Genomic DNA, 23,381 nt, shown 5'->3' on the forward strand with positions numbered 1-23,381 from the left:
TCTAATTATTATCCATCTGATATCAGACATACCAGCCAAGAGATCCCAAAAAAAGCAACTATAAAACACTAAAAAAAAAAAAACATTATGGAAAGGAATGTGTAATGAAATGGTTGAGGACAGAAATGAAAGTCACAAGTGTGTGATAAGTAAGGTCACCGGGGACTCCATCAGAAGGCACAAACACTCCAGTTTTTGTGTAAATATAGATTTTGTTTGGGTGTGACCGTGATTGTATGATATACTAGAAAATATGAGAAATTAGATTCTTGGTAAAATAAAATAAAATAGAGGCTGATCATAAATTATTGGTCACATAATCAGAATAGCTCAGTTTAAATGTGGCATATGGTCGATACAATTACAACAGACACTTGTAGTTATGGTTTAAATGAGTTGTGTTTCTGTCTTTGTTTCCTAGCTGAAAACTTAATTAATGCTTTGAAAGGAGTCTGGGAAAAAATCTAAACGTTTCTTTTGAAAAAACTGGAATGTCAAATGGTATATGACCTTTACTGTGATCTCATAATACAAGGTACCTGCTAATAAGGCCCATTTATTGATGCCACTGTCAAACGTCTAATTTGCGAGATGAGGAGTGTTGTATGTGTGCATGGTTCCCTCTTGTGGTTGTTTTGTGTATTGCAATTTCATATTCATTCTTTCATCTTCTGTAACCGCTTGTCCTGTGAAGGGGGGGGGGGGGGGGGGGGGCTGGAGCCTATCCCAGCTGTCATCGGGCGAGAGGCGGGGTACACCCTGGACAGGTCTCCCGTCTATAGCAGGGCTAACACAGAGAGATAGACAACCATTCACACTCACATGCACACCTACGGCCAATTTAGAATGAGCATGTCTTTGGATGGTGGGAGGAAGCTGGAGTACCTGGAGAGAACCCACGCAGACACAGGGAGAACATGCAAACTCCACACAGAAAGACCCCAGTCAGGGCCCGGGGCCTTTCTGGGTCAGCTGATGGATTCGAACCCAGAACCTTGCCGCTGAGAGGCATCAGTACTTGGATGAGGCGCAAAACCTCCCCAAGAAACTCTACAAGTTCGGTTGCACTTGTCTCAGCTTGTTTTTTGGACATACTACGAGCTGAAAGGCCTTCACCTCCTCATTTCTCAGTACATTTTACAAACAAGGACCCCGCTAATCATACAAAACAATCATGCCAAATGGTGTTTGATTCTTGTAAATATCACTATTCTTCATTTTTCTTTTCACTCGTTTGGTCATCCCTCTAAACATACATGAACACAGAACCACAGATATCCTCAGTTTGTCTGCACTAACATAAACAATTTCTTGTTCCCATGTAGTACTGATTAGATTCAAAAGGGGGCAGTATATATCAAGTCTTTGCCTTGCCATCATAGAAGCATCTTCTAAACTTTTCTTTTCCTGTATCAGCAGTTTCTGAATCTTCTCTCCTCCTGAGGCATGCTCGAGTTAAATTATTATTTTTTTTCCCCCTGCATTTGTTAAAATAATTTTCCTCGGTTCTTTCTGCAGCTACAGACAAAGAACTCCACTGACTCGCTCAGAGACACATACGTAAATGTCTGGGACTAACACTGAACATTGAACCCAAGCCCCTATACTCTCCATGCCACTCAGATGCATCAGTTTGGATTTATATTTCAGCTGACTGATGTCTTTTAACTATTATCAAATCCAGATTTGGCTTTCTCGCTAAGAGTGTTGGCTTACCCGAAACATGAAATAGTTCTGTTATTTTGATTTAGCAGCGCTGCATTTATAGATATCTGTTGCTGATCAAACATGCCAGGCTGTCAGTGTTGATGTAAAATACTCTGGAATATTTTCGAATCGAAGAGGACGTTTTCTCTTTGTGGATTTCCAGATTCAACCTCTCAGATCTTGAGCCACAGAGAGAGGATGTTTGTGGAACTTTAAAGATGGAAATTATCATGCATGAGTGGGTTTGCTGACGGGACATCTGTGAAGGCTAATCTTGAAAGAGCTGGAAGCCACAGCGCTGGGAGACGATAGCTCAGTATGGGCTTTTACTGGTGACTCCAGTGGCCTCATGTGCCCTAGACCTCTTGTTCACTGATGATGCAATATTTAAGAGGGATTTCTGGACTATACGGTATATTTGGTAGACGTTTTAAGTAAGGTGTATGCTTAATCCAGATGCATTAAAGAATGTATCTGCTTTTCCAGATTCTCTCTTCTCCACCCTTTTTTTCTGTCTCTCCCTCCTTGGCCGGCCTCAAGCAAACGGATCTCCCCCATATGAGCTGAGTCCTGCTCAGGGTTTCTTTTTGCCACCCTCATCTTAGCGCTTGCTCTGTGGTTTCTCGGGCTCTGGGTTCTGTAAGACGCTTTGAGAGAATTTGGATTATTATTGTTATGACACCTGCTCCATTCACTGATGAAGACCATGATGGGAAACTACACATTTACCCTTAGTTTGAGAGTATAACAAACTATAAAAAGCATTTAAAAAAAACTATAGAACCTTGATTTAGTAGTTTTCTGGTGGTCATTTGTTTTTTCAACCTAATTTTCAGATTTGGTTTAGTGAGCTTCCCCTTCTGTTTACATTTGGATCTGTAATTGTGCGTTAAAGTCAAGAGGACATTGACGGGGTGTTCCCTATTGACGTGGTCCACTCCCTGGGGTCTGGCTTGAAAGCCAAACTAAAGTAATGAAATCATTCAGTGTTAAGGATCTTGGCAAGTCAAGGGCACCCATACACTCCAAAGATTTACCATTCATTTCTCTTGGAATACATGGGAGTGGGGAGCGAGAGAGTGAAAAAAAAAGAGAGAGTGGGAGGTGAGGGAGAGCTCCGTCCAATGGAGCCAGGGTAATAATTTATGGTCAGGAAGAGCGATGAATGTGTAATTTACGGTGCATACTCTACCATTCCCCCCTGCCCTCCCCTTTAGTAATGAGAAACGGCTGTTTTGTTGTGGGGCCAGTGCATGGTATACCCCCCTCCCTTCTGGCTATGACACACCATTAGTTTTTATTTCTGTCTCTGCTTTTACGACCCCTGCCCAGGCGCCAGCATTTGGCCAGTGATCGGGACCATCACGCCATCTAAAGCTCTTCGGCCTCCTAAGATGGCTTCCATACCATAGCTGCAGAAGGCTTTTGAAGTGGAGATGGATAGCAACATACTCCCAGTGGAAAGCTTGCTTTATCTTTTGCATTATTTTCATGTCAGAGAATATACGATGGATACTCATAGTATGAAACTGTTAAATAAATCCAAACTGACCAAGATGGACCATCCTTTTCATGTATTTGCTTGCAGTCTTTTGTTATCCATTTAATAACAATAATTAATAATAATAATAGTCTTAATGTTGGTTAGGGCTATCATATATATTTTGATATAATGTATATATAAAGAGGCAACATAGCTACACTGAAGTTTGATAGGGCAGAAACAGAGCCACAGCAGATAGATAAAAAAAAAATGACACATTGTTAACACAGCAGCAAGAAACTAAAAGGAAAATGCGCCACAAATGTGGATTATAATTCCTGTGTGTGACCATAACTACGATGAATTAGAGGACATCAAAGTTCAACCACAAAATCAGTAAATTACGATGAAGGTTTACATTTTGGTTTGCGTGTTCCTTCCAAATAAATTTGACAAAGCAAGGGATTTGTTTAAAACCAGTATGAGTTAGACTGATTGTTTCTTCTTGCCCCAGAGTCCACAACCAACAAGAAAGAATTGACCAAAAGTAAGCAAATAAGACGCAAGCTGTGATAAACTAAGTCAAGTCACCATCAGTCACCAGAGTCTGTGTCAACAGACGGTGGAGAGCAGTGGATTGTTTTTAGGAAAAATCATATATATATATATAAAGTCAAAAATCAAACAGACTTGGTGCAAAATTAGTGCATGAAATGTCATCAGCTTCATCTGAACTTTATTTAGGCTTTCATAGAATAAGCTATACATGATGATGCTAATACTTTGTACGTTTGATGATAAACACAGCTTGACATATTCAGTATCACAATCCATAGTATGTATGAATAATGCAGCGTGTGCCTTCTCCTGGAACCAAGATCTTGTTTAAAACAAACAGACCCATATGTCATGAAGCCGGCTTTTTGAGTATACATTTGTAAAACGCTATGATCGTTGGAAACATTATAGTTGTGCAAAATCCTAAGACCCTGTGGCAAACATACTGATTATTAGACAGCGGATGGTTTGATGGCTTGTATAATAATTAGTGGCTTGTATTTATATTTGATATATCACTGTGCATTTACACTTTCTTCCTCTTATTTTCCGGACCATATTCCTTCACTCTATGACACCAGTATTAACACATATGTGCAAACGTCAACACACATGTACAAATAGCCAAGTTCCGTCAACAAACATCTTGAATCCGTGCAGAAATGCATATAACGTACGCAGACTTCAGGTAGAGACACACACTAAGACACGCACACATGCACAGACACACACACGCACACATAGACTCTTGCACGCACATGCAGCCCTGTACCATGCAAATACTCGTTTCTGTGCGGAGATATTTTCAGATACAAGCATCAGCATTTTATTCAAAACAAACACTAAGCTATCAAATGGCAAAAGTTTGCGTCGAGAGACCAGAGCAGGATATGATTTGTGTTCACACTAGTCCTCCTCTGCATCGTCTCTTATGCTTGTTTTGTGACAGAGTCCCCTCCTCAAAATGATATACATAGAAGACCTCCTGTCCTCAACAACCACAAATGATTTCCAGTGCCTTTCTTTTAGTTTCATCACACAACAGGAAATAAAGGTACCAAGTCGTAATACTATTCATAGTCTTTACATCACATATGGTGACTGTTGAGAAAATTCATCTGTCACCTCTCACAAATACGAAACAAACAAAGAACAAACTACAATTAAATCAGACTGGAAACAAAATACGTTTTTGACCAGAGGAGACTTAAGAAACCCTTCATTCATGAGCAAGCTTCCAGCTTTAATGCTGTGCTTCAAACACAGGACTTGTTCTTAGTATAAGAGGGACACATGGTCAGTTCATGACACAAACCATCTTCAACGTGGCTTTTCTGTCCAACAGTGATGCCTTACACTCAAATGAAAATCAACAAGTCTTTCAGAGTACCACACCCTCCGCAAGATATGTTCAGTTATTCAAAAAGGTTCAGGAAACATTGTGTGTTGCAGCAATCCTCCAGTTCTCTTTGCATCTTCTACAATGCAGCATAGCAGCATTAATCCATCCCTTAAGCGCTGATCTTCGTCTGTGGCTGGTGCTGCTGGGTGAGGAACTGTCTTTCGGCCTCATCCAGCAGGCGTGCGAGTTTAGGTGACGGAGCTGGTTGTGACGCTGGGAGCAGTGGTCGTCCTGCTCTGGCCTTTTCTCCGCTTCCCACCTCCTCCTCCCCCTCGAGTACCATCTTTGCCTTCTCGTCCTCGCCCACGTGCATTCTCCCTCTCTCTCCTGCTTGAATCATCTTGTCTGTCTCCCTTATTCTTCTTCTCTGAAATGACAATATAGAGAAAACATGATTAATAGCTTATAGTATAGTATAGTATAGTATAGTAAAGAGAGTACTATTAGCCATATAATTCAGTCTAGAATCCTTCATAAAATTCAACATAATATTATGTCTAGCAGTGCTGACTGGATATATACCACCAACTAATGTGCAACAAGTTGCCAACAAATAATAATTAAAACCATAACTGAAAAAAATAATACATCTAAGCCATTGGAAGCTAATGTTTACGGACATGTTATATAGACATTTCAAAAATCTCAAAGGCTGTTGGATCAGTTGCAATGAAATGTTGTGCAGACATTCATGGCCCCGGGAGGATAAGTTTTTCTGCATCTATATAATGCTTTTCTAACCCCAGCACACAAAGAGCTTTATGGCCGTTTCTTATTCACACGCTCGCGAACTAATTGCAGCAGAGCCTTGCTATGCAAGACCCCGCCCTGTGGGGCCGTCTTAGCCTACGGTGTCGCGCCGGAGCACGTGTGAAGGGGCTTGGGAATAGTGGACCCACTGCACCATTTGAGCCACCACAACCTGCAGAATCACCATGAGCTTCACATTTGCGTTTTTCAGTAAAATATCTTGACAACCATTGGATGCATTGCCTGGTAAGAGGATACAGACACTTGAAGACCATTGTGAAATCATATTGATGATCAATTTACTTTTCCTCTAATGTCCATTTGCATCAGTTGTGTAATCAGGAACTGTTAGCATGCTAATATGTACGCTAAACAAAAAATGGTGAACATTTCTACAGTAACATTGTATGCATGTTAGTATTTTCCTATAATGCTAGCATTACAATGTTAGCATAGGTCAAAGAACCATAGTAATTAAGAAGAGCCTCGTAGAATTGACATCCTTGCTACAGGCTCTTAGTCTGTTTAATTTCTATTTCAACAGCTACTCAATCCAGTGTCCCACTTGACACGCTCTCTAACCTCCCTTGAGCTCCTCTCCGCTAGTACTCCAACATTCAGATTCGCACCTGTCACACATTTTGAGAGCATAATTGCACTCAAAACACACATCCATCACAGTGTGGTTAATTTCCACAAAATCTGTTCAAGAGGGTCTAGATCTGCTGTTCATTTTAAAAATTGCAGAACGTGTACTGAATGTAAAAGCACTGAGGACAGTGAGTGATAATTTTCTGTCACATAAATCACCTTAAAATCACTTCTGGCATAATGAGTTAAACATTGTCAAGGGCCCACTGATGGCCTGTAACAAGGTGAAGCGCTGTCGCGAAGTGGAAATGGTCATTATGTCTAGTGTCAGATGGCTGTTGTTTATGCAGCACTCAAAAGTATTTGGTTTTGTATATCTGAGGGAGGGTAGTTACGCTGGAGGATGTTTGTTATGAACTTGTGTGTTGAGAGTCTCTGCACATCCTGAAAACTGAGTGAACACGTGCCAAGGGCTGGACAGTGTTCACTACACAGCTGACAACAGGAGAGCTTATGGCGCCACCATGTTTGTCTTCTGCTATGCAGCAATAAATGTCGGTCTGTGTTTATCTGCCTACCAGAATTTTTTAACTTGTCGTACAAACAGTTATGTTTTTTGGTGGAACTGCAAACTAAAACAAGAAATCCAAAAGCTATAACATTTCCCAAACTTCAACAAAAACACATTTCCACAAAGCCAGCGAAAATCATTACACACTGATGTAGATTTGATGTAGTCAAATGTGGACAGACCTAACACAATAACATTTACTCACCGCTGACCCATGCAGAGTCACAGCTGCTTTCCTATCAGCTGAAAGCTACAGCAGAAGGCTCAGTCCCACACAGTAGTGCACACACAGGAATAACACATATTTCTGAGAGCCATTAGTGGCTTAATCACTGAAAACTAGTTTGTTGAGTTGGCTCATATTGTATAAGATCCTGTCCAGTATGCTCATCATTTACGTCCTGAATCAATAAACATATTCAGAGCCCTAATAGCACCTATTCAAACAAACACTTAATACTGAGCAGTAATTGTTTCAATTTAAATCAATGAGACAGAATGAATGAGAGTGCAGCCTGAGTGAGGTAAGGGTCCTCAAACACACTCCTCAGCAGCTGAGCTGATGTGCTTACAGTGTAAGGACTTAATTACTTCTCTAACAAATCACTAATGGAGCCAAGAGAGGGGGACTCCATCAGTTTATGACAACCCTGATTGCGCACCCTCTCCATCCAAGCTAAACAATTTTGCCTGACAAATGCAATAACACATCCAGAAAATTCTGTTTTCGCGTGAGACCTTTTTGCAGGGCTTCAGGAAAAGGGGGCGGGGGGAAATTTTGCAGCCAAATCAACACAAAGCGTGAGATCTGCAGACCACTAAATCACTAATGTTATACAAGGTCTGCCCCCTGTGTTTTTATATAGCCAGCCTGCCAGCCACCTCTCACAGATGAATCCACAGCTGCGCTCTTATGTATAGAGTTTACCCACATGAACTAGTTCACTGGAATCATGGTGCCATCACCCATGAACTGCCTCACAGGGGGAAATTCATTCCCGTGAGTTTGGCAGCCAGATGCAACTTGGTATTTAGCGGCAGTATAGAACAAAAACAAGGCTGAAAAGCAAAATCGACAGCGGCCTGTTTCACCATCCACAAAGCTTCGATGACCAATCACAGGTTAAACCTCACATATCATCCTTGCTTTTTCTGATACGTCCTGCTTTTGTTTCAAGTTTGGAAATTTGGCAGTCAGCAAAGCAGTCTGCATTGGCGAGTTTATAAAATTTCATTGTTAATTACTCTGAACCAAATGCTGAAATTGTTTCTATGAAGCAGGCATCACGCAGAGTAAATTAGCTTCTCATTTGTCAGATTGTGCTGTCACAGCCGGTCCAGCGATGAGCCCACTGAGCAAATACCAGCCTCTTTCCCCGCAGATCTAGATTGAAACATGTCAGATGATATTCTGTTCTTTAGACTCAGGGCCCTAAAGAAAGTTTGAGAAGAATCCTAGAATATTCAAGCCTCCTCCATGTTTACTCACATATATCAAGACATGCCATGTTGCAACATCTCTACTGTGGCCAAAACTGAGAAAATATTGTTACGCAATGCTGCTATGCCCGAAATCCCCTAAGCGTGCCACTGTCCAATAAAGACTTTAAATACTGCTCGTTCACAGTTCTCTCAGTTCTTGTAAATAAGTTGCAGCTCTGGTGAAAACTGGCACATTATGCAAACTATATTATTAAATTGGGGTATTTAGAGACAAAGACATTTGCAAATGACTCTTGATTAGCAATAATCCCACTGCAGTTAAAAATAAATAAATAAATCCCACAATGAGGAGTTGCACGCTTGAGCAGCTCGAGAAGCACTGCTGACAAATATTTGACTTATTTGCCTCACATCTAAGAAACAAATATTTAAAATCAAATAATAGGGATCATTGCTGTTTTTCTTGCACTCAATACCCCCTGGACGAATTTGGCCGGATTCGTCATTTAATAGGTGCAGAGGCCAAGAGCAACTAATAAGCAGTTATAAAAGTTGATAATGGCCACTGACTGGTGAGAATGACTGTTAACCTGCTGGAGAGCAAGCTGCTGTGTGGATGAAAAGAGCCCAAGCAAACATGTCATGGCTGTGTAAACCTCGCGCTTCAACGGTCTTCAGGACAAATAGCTCTTCCTAGCTCTGATCCGTGTCCAGCTTTGCAGTGCGTAATGTCCACCCTTCATCTGCCTGGCTCGTGGACGAAGTTTATTGTTTACATGCTGAAAAGTCAGGAGATTCTGTATCCTTCTGGGTGCACTGCCAAACCAAACCCAATCAACGCGCTGCAGGTCACAGACACACTGAAGGAATGCAGGCCTTTGAATACTGAGCAAGGGCTCCATCAGTCATCATATTGAGGCACTTCATAAAACACATGCGGCATATGCTTGTTCATCTGTTGTCTAAGCACTGTCATCTGATTTCAAAGCTTTAGCAAAGTGACCTTTTTTCTATTTGTAGTCCCTATCAAATGTGATTTCTTCTTCAGATTTCTTAGTTTTACCTCTCGCACAAGGCGTCTTGCTCACAACGCACTTCCTCCTCTCTGTGTCTGGAGAGCAGGCTTGTGGAGGTACAAAGGCAGGGGAGGTGTCCGGACTGTGAACCTGCGGGAGGGGTAGCCGAACCCGGGACTGGGTACCTTTCTTAAATCCACATGTTTTGTTCTTCTTCATACAAGAACTCCATTCACTCCACTCACCCAGTTCACATTCTGAAGCAGGCTGACCTGGAAAAAAAAAGAAAAAAAGAAACAGAAAAAGTAGAAAGGTGATGAGTGAATGGTCAGTTCCAACATCTCATATTTGATTCACAGCCTTAACGCTTGTATTTTACAGCTCAAAATAATGAGTTTGGGGGATTTACAAATCTGAAAGCTTTGTTTGATCTGTGTACAGGAACCTTAAAATGGCCATTAAATACAGCGCGCATGGGTCACACAGAGTGTATTCTCTGTGCATGAGCATGGTCAGTTTAAATGAAATAAGTCATTTCAGGGCTTTGGATCTTTGAAGTGTTGCACCTAGATGCCTATGAGTTTCTCTGTTAATGCTGTTGATTCTACCTTATGACAGAATTATCGACCAAAAGAAAAAAAAACAAAAAGTGAAGATCAAGATATTTCTGTTATTTTTTTCAAGAGTCAAGGGCCCACTTGAGAGTTCATTTCTATTTCTCTGGGCAGAACAACTGAAGAGAGATGGCTGATAAGATGAAGTGATAATAGTTTATACATTACAACAGGCTGTTTTCAGTGTTTAGGTTTTGTAGACAGTAAACTGTAGAAGGTTAAAGGTGACTCACCAACACACTCCATAGTCTCATTGGCGGTGCGCTGGCCTGGAGGGCAGCTCACATAACATCGCCCACTGTGTGAATACAAGCCCTCCTTACATTTTGTGCAAAAATTGCGATTGAAACACGCTTCACAATTGTCTATCTTACATTCTGAAAAACACAGGGAGACAGAAAGATTGGATCAAATAGGGATCAGGTCAGTTTAAAGTCACAATGAGTCTGCTTTTGGTGATCTTTTTCTGAAGTAAACACATCAATAGAGATTCTTTTAATGGCAAATGAATTGTTCTCATTCACAGTTCTGGAGAGAGCAGACAAAAGCAACTTGAATTTTATTTCCACTGAAAGGTGTTTAAGGTGATTAAACAATATGCAGTCCATTTCAGGGGGGTAACACTCATCTCTCATAAACACATGCACCACAGGTCCTGTTCTTTTGGAAAGCGGGTGTGAGAGAGTGCAGCCAGGAGTCTATTGCTTCAGTGGATTTCTCAAGAATGGGTTTCTCCACACCTCAGGCTCATTAAAATCCCTGACTCAAACAACCAACTTCTTGAAATCTGGATTAATTACAAACACAACAGGATAAAAACCAGACATCTTTAAAAGGCTCCCAAAAGCTCAGGTTTCGTGCTTGTTCACCTAATTCATTACATCTGACAAAAACATTGGAGGCAGATGGGCACCTCTAAATCCAGGTCTGGATTTCCATATTAAAATGCGTTGAGATCTAAATTTGGAATTTTAATGCGTACTAAACTTATAAATGTCTCCTCTGCTGCTGATTTGTTGCCACAATCAGAAATGATCTAACATCAAAACCCTGAGTAGGATTCTTATGTTTTTGCCTCCTGCTCCTAATTACTTTTTTTAAGCGCCTGACAGCTAAATTTGACAGTATTGACATTTGCAGCCCTATAATGTAAGACAAATGTTGCTAACAAGACATTCTGGGATGACATGTATCAAGCCATGATGATTGGATAATAACCCAGGTTAGCCACTGAGGGCCTCTGAAAAGAATTTGTTGTAGAAACTCAGCCCACTCTGAAACAAAGCAGCACAGTGAAAGAATGCTGCATTAATAAAAAAAAAAAAAAAAAAGCAGACAGAAATGGGATTGTATTTGCTGCAAACTACTAGAATTCAAACATCATCGATAATAAATCCATTTGTGTTATTTGTGCGGATTAAAACTAGATCATTTTCTCAAAATAAATCTCTCTGTGTAATCCATACAGTTAATTTAGAATGAAATATAGATTCTAACAGGTCCGGTGGGGTGTAAAAAATGGGCTGTCAAGAAAAATAAACACACTGAGAAGCAGAACAACTCTAAGCAATGAATGCCAATGGATGTCATTAAACAGTGAAAACCATGAGCCCTCATTATGCTTCCTTAAAAATAGCACAGACGTTGCCGTGCAAAGGTTTCCCATCTGCTCACGTTCAAAGAAGCACTTTACTCAGTACTTTGGAACCCATATATAGTATACACACACACACACACATATATATATATATATATATATATATATATATATATAATCTGTGTAAAAGTGTAAATATAACAAACATGGATTTTGGCCTGGCATGAACCATGCACACGAAGACCAAATAAAAAACACAGACTTCCCCTCAAAAACAGACAAACAACACATTTGAAATGTTTTTGTTGGGATTTTGTTCAGATCCTGTTTTCTGCCCAAACATAAGAGGAAACAGACAACACACAGAGTTGCTGGGAGTCCTCGCCTACAAGTACGGGACCGGTGCCACCAGAACCAACAAAGTAGATTTGGTTAGTGCCGTGAGTGTGGTCGCCCATTCGCCCACCTTCTAAATGAGCCAAACCTGCCAATAACCATAATGAGGACGGCCTTATATAAAAATTCCTCCAGTTTACTAAATGTGTGGTATTTTTGTGCCTCTTTCCCCTGGGATAAGTAACAATTACAAAATTATAAATATATTTGATTGTTTCTGACAGCAACAAACAACAAGGGGGTAGATCGTATTCACTCACACACATGATCGAATTAGTGATCTATGTTGTTGTGTAACAATGAGACAACATAATGACACATGAGAAAATAAACAGATTAACGCAGGATCCCTGTTTCCTCCATTAATACTTTATTGTTCTCACAAAGTGGTGACGGAAAGTGTAAATATTGAAATAAAATACACAATACAAAAAGCAATCTGGGGTGTCCTAGTACTCCCATGTCATATTAGACATAAACAGGAGGTGATCAGGCAAAGATAAACTTCCACTTGATTTGACACCAGCTGTGTAGACTTTTACAGAGTAAGCTGGAGCCTTTGTGTATTTGGAAGATTCGCCATGTGTACGTACAAATTGAATGTGCCTACTCGTGTGTACCAGTGACCCCTGCACGGCCAAGAGTAAAACTCACGGGTGCATCGGTTGTTGCCTTCTGGGTTCCTCATGCCAAAGTATCCCACAGGGCAGGAGGCGAGGCACACGCCTATCTGACGGATGTCATTGCGCTCCAGGAAGATGAAGAGTTTGGGCTTACATTTAATGCAGCCGTTATACTCAGAGCATCGTTCACAGCCTTTGGGGCAAGATGGTGGCCCCTCCGTACTAACTGTGGAAGTATAAGGTAAACAGTAGAGAGAAAGAAAAAGTCACGTTGAGGTAGGTAACAGAACAGCATGACGTACCTTCACATAAAATGATATTCTCTTTCAACCCGCATAGTTTAATGAGGAAATAAAAAAGGGTATTTGTTGACAATCGGCCTATGAGGGCAACATGCAACATTTTGTTGGCATCTCCATGGACGGTCATAAACAAACCGGCACGTTAATATTCTAACAGCGGTTAGGATCTTGCAACTTAATCTAAAGTGGAGCCATGCCAAACATCTTTGCATGAGCAGTTACTCACTGTTTACTTCAAACTGCGCGCCGGTGATCCTTAACAGATTTTCTTTTGGAGAAACTCAGGTAATTAGGATTGACAGTCGACCAAGAGGCAGTGAGAATTAGACAACTAACACTGGGGGCACAGAAGTGGTCTTTGTGCTGAAACACTGCTACAGTAACAGACGTGACCTAGCCTGCGGTTTAATGTAGTGTTACTGACCAACAAGCATCCCGTCTGAAAATGCTCTGAAGACGCACTTACAATTCCCTTACATGTAATCTCAGGCTCAGACCTCGAAAAAGGCCCGATACCAACAAACAGCTATCTAAACTATTTCTAGGAAAAGTGTGGAAGTAGACATCCTTTTTCTAAGAAACATCCTGAGAAAAAACAACAGTCATCTGTGTTGATTCGTAGTCCTCAGCTCTAAATATACAGCAATCAATCTGCCGCCCTGCCTGCCAGAGATAAGTCGGATGGTAAGTGTTAAAAAGGTTCTTTCATGAACCAATTACTCCACGTCTGAGTCACGATTGCTGAGTAACCAGCAGCAATAACAGCTAGGGCTTATACCCTGCTATCACTAATAATGATATAAGTCACGATGGCTCCGGGGAGTCATTTTTAACTACGGCAAACAGGAGTGTAGAAATCCAAGAATGTGATGTTGTGAACCGTTTTTGAAACGGAGAGTTTGTGCAGTCTGAAACTTAAAATATGTTCCTATGTCTAGTCCTTTTTGATGATTTCAGTGTGATCTTTGCATAACACTGAATTCATTCAGAGAGAGATCACAGAAAGAAGAGAAAAGAAAAGAAAGAAAAACAAGTCGTTCCGTCCTCAGCAATTTGCCTACCAGGGGGGATGGTTGAGGAAAACTGAATGTGACTCCATTAAAGACATTAAAGCTTTAAATCAGACGGGTAAATTGCAAACATCTTCCCTATCTGGAGGGGAAAAGTCTCAGCTGACTATGATAATACAGAGGGCACTCATGTATATGGTGACTGACCCAAATCCTTCTGTCTTCATTACAATATCAGAAGATGAACTGCAACAGCATCATTGTGCGTATATACTGTATGTGAGTGTACTATACACTGTGAAAGTATTCCACTTCTACAGCACAAACAGCTCTTCCTTCCCAGTATGTGTGACTTTAATAACATCACATCTGTTATGGTATTATATGAAATCTGGTTGAGAGAGGTTGGGGTGAGCTTGGCATTGGCTGAAAGCTCATCGTGTGTAAAGGAATAATTATTTCAAAGCTGGCAGGAAGATCAGCACCGAAGCTATGAGGCTCAGAGATAAACTGCAAGTCGACCTGTGTGCCTTTGTGGCCGTGTGTGGTCAGAAAAATGCTTACAACAACATCGGCAGCATGGATCAATTGTGAGCCTAGAAGAGTCAGGTAGTCATTCCATTATGTGCCCACGCAGCCAGACACGGAAGAGTCTGAGAGTAAATCCTTCAAAACCCCTCTATAAACAACTCTAACACCCGTTAAAGTTTTACATAAACCAAGAGGAGTAATCTTAAAAACTGGAAGAAAGATGAGCCACTCTGGGGAAACACTGAACCAAACAGAATCTGCCTAGGAAAAACAAATAAGACTGAGGAGAAAATAAACAAAATGTTATCTTTACTTTGCATGTTAAATGTTTACCAGACATACACCGCGGTGACTCAGACCACAGAAACGAAAAGCAGCCGGGCTGCCGTGGAAGACGAGGTCAAAACAAAGTGACGAAGTGAGAACTCACCCCTTCTCTGTCTTCTCGCCTTGGAGAGCTTGAGAACATCGCTGTGACCCATGGAGCTGAGAAAGACCATTGCCAGCGCCACCAGTCCTAGCTGCATAGTCCCTGTTGCCTTCCAGGCTATGCAGGGTCCCCCCCTGCAACCAGATGGATCAGGTGGGGGGTCCCCCTTCCTGTGTGGGACAGGTGGATCCCTCTACTGCTGGGACTGAAGATCCCACGTCTCTCCTGTAGTACCGCTCTCCCTCCGCTGGTGTCAGCCTGTCCCTCCCCTCAGTCTCTCTGTATCTTTCACTCTAGCGACTAATGAATTCGTGAGTCTGTGTAGTGGAGTGTGATGCTGTGGCTGCGAGTCCAAACAAGCCCAGGGCACAACAAGACATCACACCGGTGGTGGTGGCGGCAAAGGGAATGCAGAGAGCGGAGCAGTAGGATGGAAGGGGAAGCACAGCGATGTGCGGAGGATAAAGAGGAGGAGATTGCTAAACTTCTAGTGGGTCAACCCATCAAGCTTTGGGGTTTGCCGTCAGTGTGTGCCTGAGCTCCCAAGCATGTGATCCGTAAAAGGAGGCAGATAATGGTTTGTAGACTGACAAAAAGATGGACGCAAGATTTGACTATGCGTGACTACACGTTCGCTTGGACCAGGAACAGCTGTGAAAAGACAGGGGCAGAGAAGACAGACAGACGGCAGGTTTAGGAGCAGGGTTGTTGTTGGAATCTGTAAAAGAGTAAATTAATGTTTGGAATTTTGGAAAATGGGCTTATATAAACAAAAACGCAATGGCTTTGTCATAACTTTATGATAATTATAAAGTAAACGTGGGGCAAATCTTTGTCCAAAGGTGACTAAATCTGCCAACTAGCGCCACTAAAGCTCACCCAGTAGCACAGCATATCACTACAAAATGATAAACTGAAAAAAAAGTTGCAGTCTTCTGTAAGATTATGGTGTTATTATTTTTATTTATTGACCAGATATAATAAGGCCCTTGGGTCTTCTAGTTTTCTGGCAAACTAATAGTCATGATACTTCTCCAGAAGTTACGGCACCAGGCCAAGAAATAGCCCCCAACTTAACCCCTTGTAAAACTACAAAGACTTTACCCTTGTATACACTTGTATTTAACTACTTTGTATAGGTTATGTCTTATATTTATCCTTGTATTTTACCATTGTATAGGTTTAGATTTTTTCCAGGACTTAATTGTAAGTTAGTTTAACCAGCTGCAGGCCATATGTTCATATTTGTAGATACAGATATGACAGTGGTATCAATCTTCTAATCTAACGCTGAGCAAGAAAGCAAGCTTAATTCATTCAATGTGATGTATACAGTACTATACTTCTCAACAACAAAAACCCCTGTAATCTAAATAGCTAAAGTCCTAAGTGGCTAAATAAAATGATTATTCGTGCAACAAGAAAACTAAACACCACTAACACTTTGCGGTCATGACATTTTAAGCTGTATTTGGCTCTGGATGACAAATTGAACACAGCTATCCTTTGGAAATGCAATAAAGTCAGCTCTCCCTGGGAAATGCAACAGACTGAAGGCCTTTGTCATATTTGGTGCCGAGATCTTTTTTAGATAGTGTCATGCGCTGCCTGTATTTACAGCTCTTGTGTGAAGAGGACACACAGAACATGTTAGCATCTGAGCAATGGGAGGTCCTCCCTCGCAGCTCAATAAAGAAAAATAGGACCATATTTGGCCGTTCAGTTGGTTGTGCCTCTGAATCACACTAAGGACAATGCCATTTGGTGTGTCTAAACAGCAGGCAACATTGCATTCTCTGCAAAAGAATAAACAGATTAAACCATAAAATGTTGAGCAACTAGAGTGTGAGTTACGCTCACAAATGGAGACAATACACAAGAAAATCTTTCAATTTCTAAAAATCACATCCATGTTTTTATTTCATTTCTTCAAAGCTGTACCCTACTAAACAACGTAAAACTACTAAACCTCTTGAATGGAGAGTAGCCAAAAAAAGAGGGTCGTCTGTGAAGTCCTGCTTGTGCTGAAAAAAATATTCAAATACACACACAACCATGCAGAATTTCTTCATTCTTTTCTTTTTCCCAATTGATAGCATAGCTTTATACCTAAATTAGAGCAGGGGTTCCCGTATCATTTCCTAAACGGGAAGCTGTTCAGACTCCTTCAGTTTATTTAATTCTTAACACTTAATGACTCACTTCTAGGATAAAGTCATATTTATAAGAAAGAGCCAAAAGAGTGGTGGAGCCAGTCTTCTGCAGCACCTGTTTTTCACTTGGGAGAATGGTGATTGGAGAATGGAACATGCTAAGTCTCTGGATCAGTCAGAACACAACCTTTCCAGCACTGAGTAACTCAAGACATGTGCCAGAGACTCTTTCATAACCCAGCACTCCCACGACTATGTGATACTGGCCAAAAGCCCACCTCAGAACATCCATATATGCTCTTGGAGTCTGTAGCGATAAGACACGGGACTGGGCTGCAGAGTACAGAAATCGGAGAGAGGTTGCCATTCAGTCCACCGACATGGTATTTTTTAACAGGCCACATCACAAACAATCATTTAATTAGGCACCTGCTTTAAATGTTCTCTGTCTCTGCTCCCTCATCCATGTAACTGCGTTACAGCAGAGCCTAAAGAAACTAAGCCCGGCTCATCAAATAGTCAGGAGATTAAATTGCCTCCTTTGAAAGCCCCAACTTTGATCTATCAATTATTCAAATGCTGAAAGGGAGCTCTCACACTGGGAATTTATTGAACTTGAGAAGGTGCCACAATTCTGAGCTCAGAGTTACAAATGCCTGTGGATGAACTTTGGGCCACTAACTCATCCGCTTGACATATTTAAGAGCTGAGCAAACATTCTCTATGTATATGTATAATGTGTGGCTGTATGTCACAATCACATACAGACCAAGTTGAAGGAAGCAGGGTAATGAAGCCATGAGCTCTGCTGGTGCAAACCAACCTAGTCCACAATGAAAAACAGAAAGAGAAGAACATGAAAAGATGATGCAACAGAAAAAGAATAATGAGGTGTTGACTGAGACTATCTTAGGAAGACAGATCTAGATTCATTAGCAACTTTTAATGTAAACCTGTAAAAGATAAATGGCCTTTCAGCATCATCTGCACGCAGTGTGGAGAGACACCTGGCTGAACCGGCAGCATCCACAGAAACATCAGCTATTTTGGTAATCACTTCTTCTCCTCTGGCTTGGTGTGGTCAGGAAGCGAGAGGTCAAGTATGCAGCAACTGCAATACACTCAAAACTCAGGGGGGAGCAGAAAAAAAAAATGTCATGTAGGACTGAAGCCTAAACAGCTCCAGCAGCCCGACTGTTGATTCTGCACCGCTCAGTTAAGCACAGGTCACGCCATCCTAGATTACAGTTATTTGCGTTACGCTGCTTTTCACGAAGAAGGAAAATCCCAGGACAGACCTCCACCTGTCTCTAGCCCAGGATCTCTGCTGTCGCCTCCTCACTGTCCACCCCTGTCACTTTGAGGTTGTGGAGGCTGACATTTATGCAGCTCCAAAGGATGAGCTAGTGTGCATATGAGTGTGTGTGTGTGTGTGTGTGTGTGTGTGTGTGTGTGCGTTACAAAAGCTATACTGCAAGAGGAAAAACAGTAATAAACTCCCTTTAAAATTAAAGTTCAGTCTTTAAACATAACTCTTTAAGTGTCTCTACGTACTGATGTGCCAAAATGAAAGAAATATATATATATATTTATTATTCCTACAACCATTGATTTAAGAAATGAAAGCTTTAAAAACTACACCAGCATTCATGAAGGCTTCATATGGGGCACTTGAGACAAACAACCACAAAACTGAAATTAAACAATAATTAATTAGGAATAAAAATATATTAACCGTGATATTAATACAAATACTATCAATAATAAGAATAATAATATGTAGCAAGTTTATGAATTAAACAACGTCACATAGAGTTAATTCTATAGATTTGATTTAATAATTAAAAAAAAATATATATATAACGCCAAAATGAAACATTTATTCGTAAAAACTGTGATAGAGCAAAAACAACTATCGACTCACCTGTACATCTGAGTCCCCGAATAAAGCTGCTCATTGAACGGCAGGGACTGAGTTTCCTTTTTTATAAGGGAAAATCCGTTACTTGTTTGGTCACAAAAAAACTCCTCCTACAGGGTACCCTCATGCAACTTTTCCCTGTCATCATTTAAAAAGACATGTGATTTTTATCAGCTGTCACAATTACGAGGCAGCTCGGGGCTGCTTTAATGATGAACAGGGCAGAACGTGAGCAGCGGGTTTAGGATGAATTCCTCCAGCAAAGCATAAAATGATTTATACAGGCTGTGTATTCCGATGAAACGGGTCACCCTGACTTTTCTTCGCCTTCCTATAAGCCAGAGCGCGCGTTTACACTGACCGTCCCGCGAAGTGCGCTTTTTAAAATCCCCTTTGGAGCTGGAACTGCATCCAACTCAGGCAAGTAGTCACAAAGCCGTGATATTTGCATCCAAACCTCAGCTTTGCCAACGGGCATTACAGGCCCCACCCCTTAAAATTTTCACTGAGAGATGAAAAACCTGCGGTGGACTTGTGCAAGTGTAGCTGTTTCCCAGCAAATTCACATTGGTTCCTCCTCTGATAATGTTTTAGTATAAGGCCTTCAACCTGGAGGCACTTAAATTGCTAAATGGAGGCCTTAAGGGGTCTTATTTCGGTACAAACACGGATGAGTTCGCAAAACCACTTGTCAGTCCAGCTTCCAGGTTTTTTGAAATAAATGTATTTATTTTTTTCTTTTTGCTTGAAAGATTTTACAGAAATGCCAAAAACCATCCACATAGCCAGAGTACTGCATATTAAATTTCTAAAACCTTTATTTAAAAAGGTAGATCTCACTGATGGCAGAATTTGTCCTTTTTGCCAAGAAAGACTGGAGCACAGAAAGTTATTCACAGAAAAGAATCACAGTACAATAGTAAATAATGCAAAAACTAATAATATAATATAATATAATATAATATAATAATGAACTCAAAATACAATAGGAATAAAAATGAGTATAACAGAAAATAAAGTGGTGAAAAGAAACATTTCACATTCAGGATATTGGTTTATTGTGAGCCTGGATTTCTGACAGTTAGGACATGATTTTCTAATTTCAGCCTTTCAACAGTAATGTTGAAACAGTTACGAGTATTTACCACTAATGTTGCATCACTGGCGTCATATAAACTAGCTTTAGATGCAGGTTTCTCTGAAATGAATAAATGAAATCATGACTTTTTTTTTTTAATCAGGACATAGTAAGAAACCCTTCAATATTGAACTACATATGCATACATACGCACATACAATAAGTGTTAGATATCAGGATAGACCCCATGTCCGTGTTATCCAACAGAGGGCCATAAACAACAATTCTTGGAGATCATACAGAACAGCATTCCTTGTTTTGGGGCTGGGACATTTATCAACAGCGTTACGATGAGAAGGACTTCTGGATAAACACCAGCCACATTCACTTACACTTATACCGCTGACGGATTTATCATGAGAATTAAGTTACAGTGCAGCTTGTTTGTTTTTTTGTCTCGTCGCCAAGAAATAAACAGAGGCAGAAACCTGAAAACAACACATCATCACTTTATCTTTATGGTGGACAGGGATGTAGTCATGATGGGAAAATAGAGAGGATATTGTAAGTTACCTAAATGCATATGACATAATTGCACCAATTTACTCTTCTGACCTAGATCAACAATATATTCAATCACTGTGTTTTCTTGAATCAACTGTGAGCAACTGAAGAATTCCTTCCATACGTGATGTCTGATATTTTACATTAAGAATGCAAGTGACAAGTAGCACTTCTGAATTGGCCAGTTGGCCTTTATCTTCAAGCATTTTTGAGTCACATTGACAACCCGTTGAGTCATGAGGACATCCACTGCCTGCCAAGAGACGGCCCATGGGAGCCCTAAAACAGAGCCAGACAGTCTTATTGTATCACTTGTAAGATGCTTATGCGTGCAAATATTGCAAAGTCGACTTTATTGAGGTCATAATTTCTGCCATAGCCCAAAAGCCAAGGGTAGTTATGGGCAATGTAATACCTCCAGAGTAGACGCGGAGCAGCCAGTTTAAGAGAGACCTGGGGATTAATGATGACTAATGATAGGTTTATGATTCGAACATTGTGAATGTACAATGAGAATGTCAGAAAAGATGAACAGACGTTCTTCATATCCCTCATCCAAAAACGACAATTCTACTATTGTCCCACCCCCAGAAAAACTTACTTTATTCTCCATTCTCACAGTAAGGAGAGTTGCTCCCGACTGAAACTCACCTTGTCTTTCTCTGTCTTGCTGACAGTTTTGGGTGTATTTTGTACTCAGTTTCATTTATACGCTGACTAATCATGACATTGAAACTACTGACAGGTTAAATAAATATCACTGATCATTGATCATTGATTGTTGTTATAATACCGCCTGTCAAGAAGCAGGATTTATTTGACTGGACAGCAAGTGAACAGTCAACAGAACTGTTCTCCAAGGAAAAATGGATATGTGTAAGGATCTGACAAGGGTCAAATTGAGATGGGTACACAACTGGGTCAGGGCATCTCAGAACTGTCTGTTATTGTGGGGTGTTCACGCTCAGTATGCAGTGGTTAGGGCCAATCAAATATGTTCCCAGAAAGGATAACAGGTGAACCAATGATTTCGTTATGCAATTGGGTGTCTCAATTGCATCACTAATGCAATTGAGGAAGGAAGGCTTGGTAGTGTGGTCCAATTGAACAGAAGAGCTACTGTAGCACAAATGGTTGAAAATCCTATTGATGGTTTCGCTGTTTACTGCATATGGGACTGAGTAGTCACACTCCGGTCATAGTGACCATTCTGACCTCTGTGCACGGCTGAAAGCACCTATAACGGGAAGAATCTGCTCTTTGCTGATGTGCTGGAAGAAAGAAAGAATTGACATGGATAAGGATTTGAGTGACTTTGACAAGGGTCAAATTATGATGGGAAAACTACTGGGCCTGGCAGTCTTCAAAACGATTATCATGGGCCGCTCCCTCTCGGTATGCAATAGATCTTGCCAATCAAAAGTGTTTGGAGAGGATAACTGGGTGAACCAGCCTCATGAGTGCCCAATGCTTTTTGGTGCATGTGAGGATAGAAGGCCACTGTAGCACAGATTGCTGAAAACCACAGCTGCAAGTCGGTGGAAGTACTATGATCCTCTGGGTAGTGTTTAATTGGAAAACTAGCTCTGGCATTGATGTGGATGTTGCTGCGACACATACCATTTCCTGATGGCAGTGGCCTCTTTCAGCAGGATAATGCAGCCTGCCATGCTGCAAATTTCATGACATAGAGTTCCTAAGAGAGTCCGGGCATCTGATGCATGAGGCCTCAACTCTCAACTCAGAAGAATTAAAGGATCTGCTGCTAACATCTTGTTTTGGTGGCAGTAAGGGGTCCTACACAGTTATTATGCTGCTGGTTATGTCATATTCAGTACTTTATAATCAAATTAGCAGTATGAATCAAGTTTCTATTACATTTATGAAGAAAAGAGGACATCTTACGAGTGTGTGTTTGTGTGTATGGATTTGATTACCTCCATAGTTTTTGAGGCATGACACTGGACTATATCTTTAAAAGTACATGCAAAGTATAGCTCAATTATTATACACGCATTACACAGCTTAAATAAACAATGATGAAATAATTTAAGATAACATACTGGAATAAACAGCTTGAGTTTATAGGCCATGATGAAATTGATCACAAAAGGCATTTCATCCATTAAGACAGAATTACAAGGCAAACCTTATTGGTAGGAAGTCCAAAATCATGGTGGAAGTACTGTGTGTGCTTTGGTTTTATTCAGTATCAAAGCGGAGCTTTTCATCCCCATTTCGCACTCTTGGCAGCCTGAAATTTACATCAAATGTTGTGAATTATTTCATAGAACATTCAGTACCATCTGTCACCAAGTGCCTTAATTCATCAAAATGAGTGCCTGGCTAAAATTCAAATCTCACACAGGGGTGATCTAGTGTTTTTATTCACAAAAGAATGAAAATAAAATGTATTTATACTCCACATTTCACAGAACAAAACCCAAGTTAGCTCCAGCAAACATTCACTCTGCATGAAGGAATGGTGAATGTCTAACATATCAATCAATCAATCAATCAATATTTATTTGTATGTAGCACCTTCCAGCACCCAATGGTGCACAAGGTGCTTTCCAGGGTAAAAACAAGAACAAAAGCAATATTACTAAAACATAATTAAGACACAGCTGCACCGCAAAAA

At 40.7% G+C, this 23,381-nt stretch overlaps 1 protein-coding gene across 1 annotated transcript; it reads right to left on the reverse strand.

Annotated features, from left to right (window-relative positions):
• Nucleotides 1-3,852: 3,852 nt before the first annotated feature.
• Nucleotides 3,853-15,740, reverse strand: rspo1 (R-spondin 1). Its single transcript, XM_084556823.1, has 5 exons — nucleotides 15,025-15,740; nucleotides 12,783-12,977; nucleotides 10,369-10,512; nucleotides 9,569-9,793; nucleotides 3,853-5,517 (listed from the first exon to the last, which is right to left on the reverse strand). The coding sequence occupies exons 1-5, from the start codon at nucleotides 15,119-15,121 to the stop codon at nucleotides 5,339-5,341; spliced, it is 840 nt and encodes a 279-aa protein (XP_084412949.1). The 5' UTR covers nucleotides 15,122-15,740; the 3' UTR covers nucleotides 3,853-5,338.
• Between the last annotated feature and the right edge of the window lie 7,641 nt (nucleotides 15,741-23,381).

This window comes from Chelon labrosus (genome assembly GCF_963514085.1).
Source record: "Chelon labrosus genome assembly, chromosome: 12".
Classification (NCBI taxonomy): Eukaryota; Metazoa; Chordata; class Actinopteri; order Mugiliformes; family Mugilidae; genus Chelon; species Chelon labrosus.

Bases quoted from the DNA above. Each gene is read 5' to 3' on its own strand.
- rspo1 (XM_084556823.1), bottom strand. From the start codon at position 15,121: ATGCAGCTAGGACTGGTGGCGCTGGCAATGGTCTTTCTCAGCTCCATG. The intron at 12,978-15,024 runs GTGAGTTCTCAC...ATACTTCCACAG, and splicing joins GGCGAGAAGACAGAGAAGGG to TTAGTACGGAGGGGCCACCA. The intron at 9,794-10,368 runs GTGAGTCACCTT...TTTTTTTTCCAG, and splicing joins TGAGACTATGGAGTGTGTTG to GTCAGCCTGCTTCAGAATGT.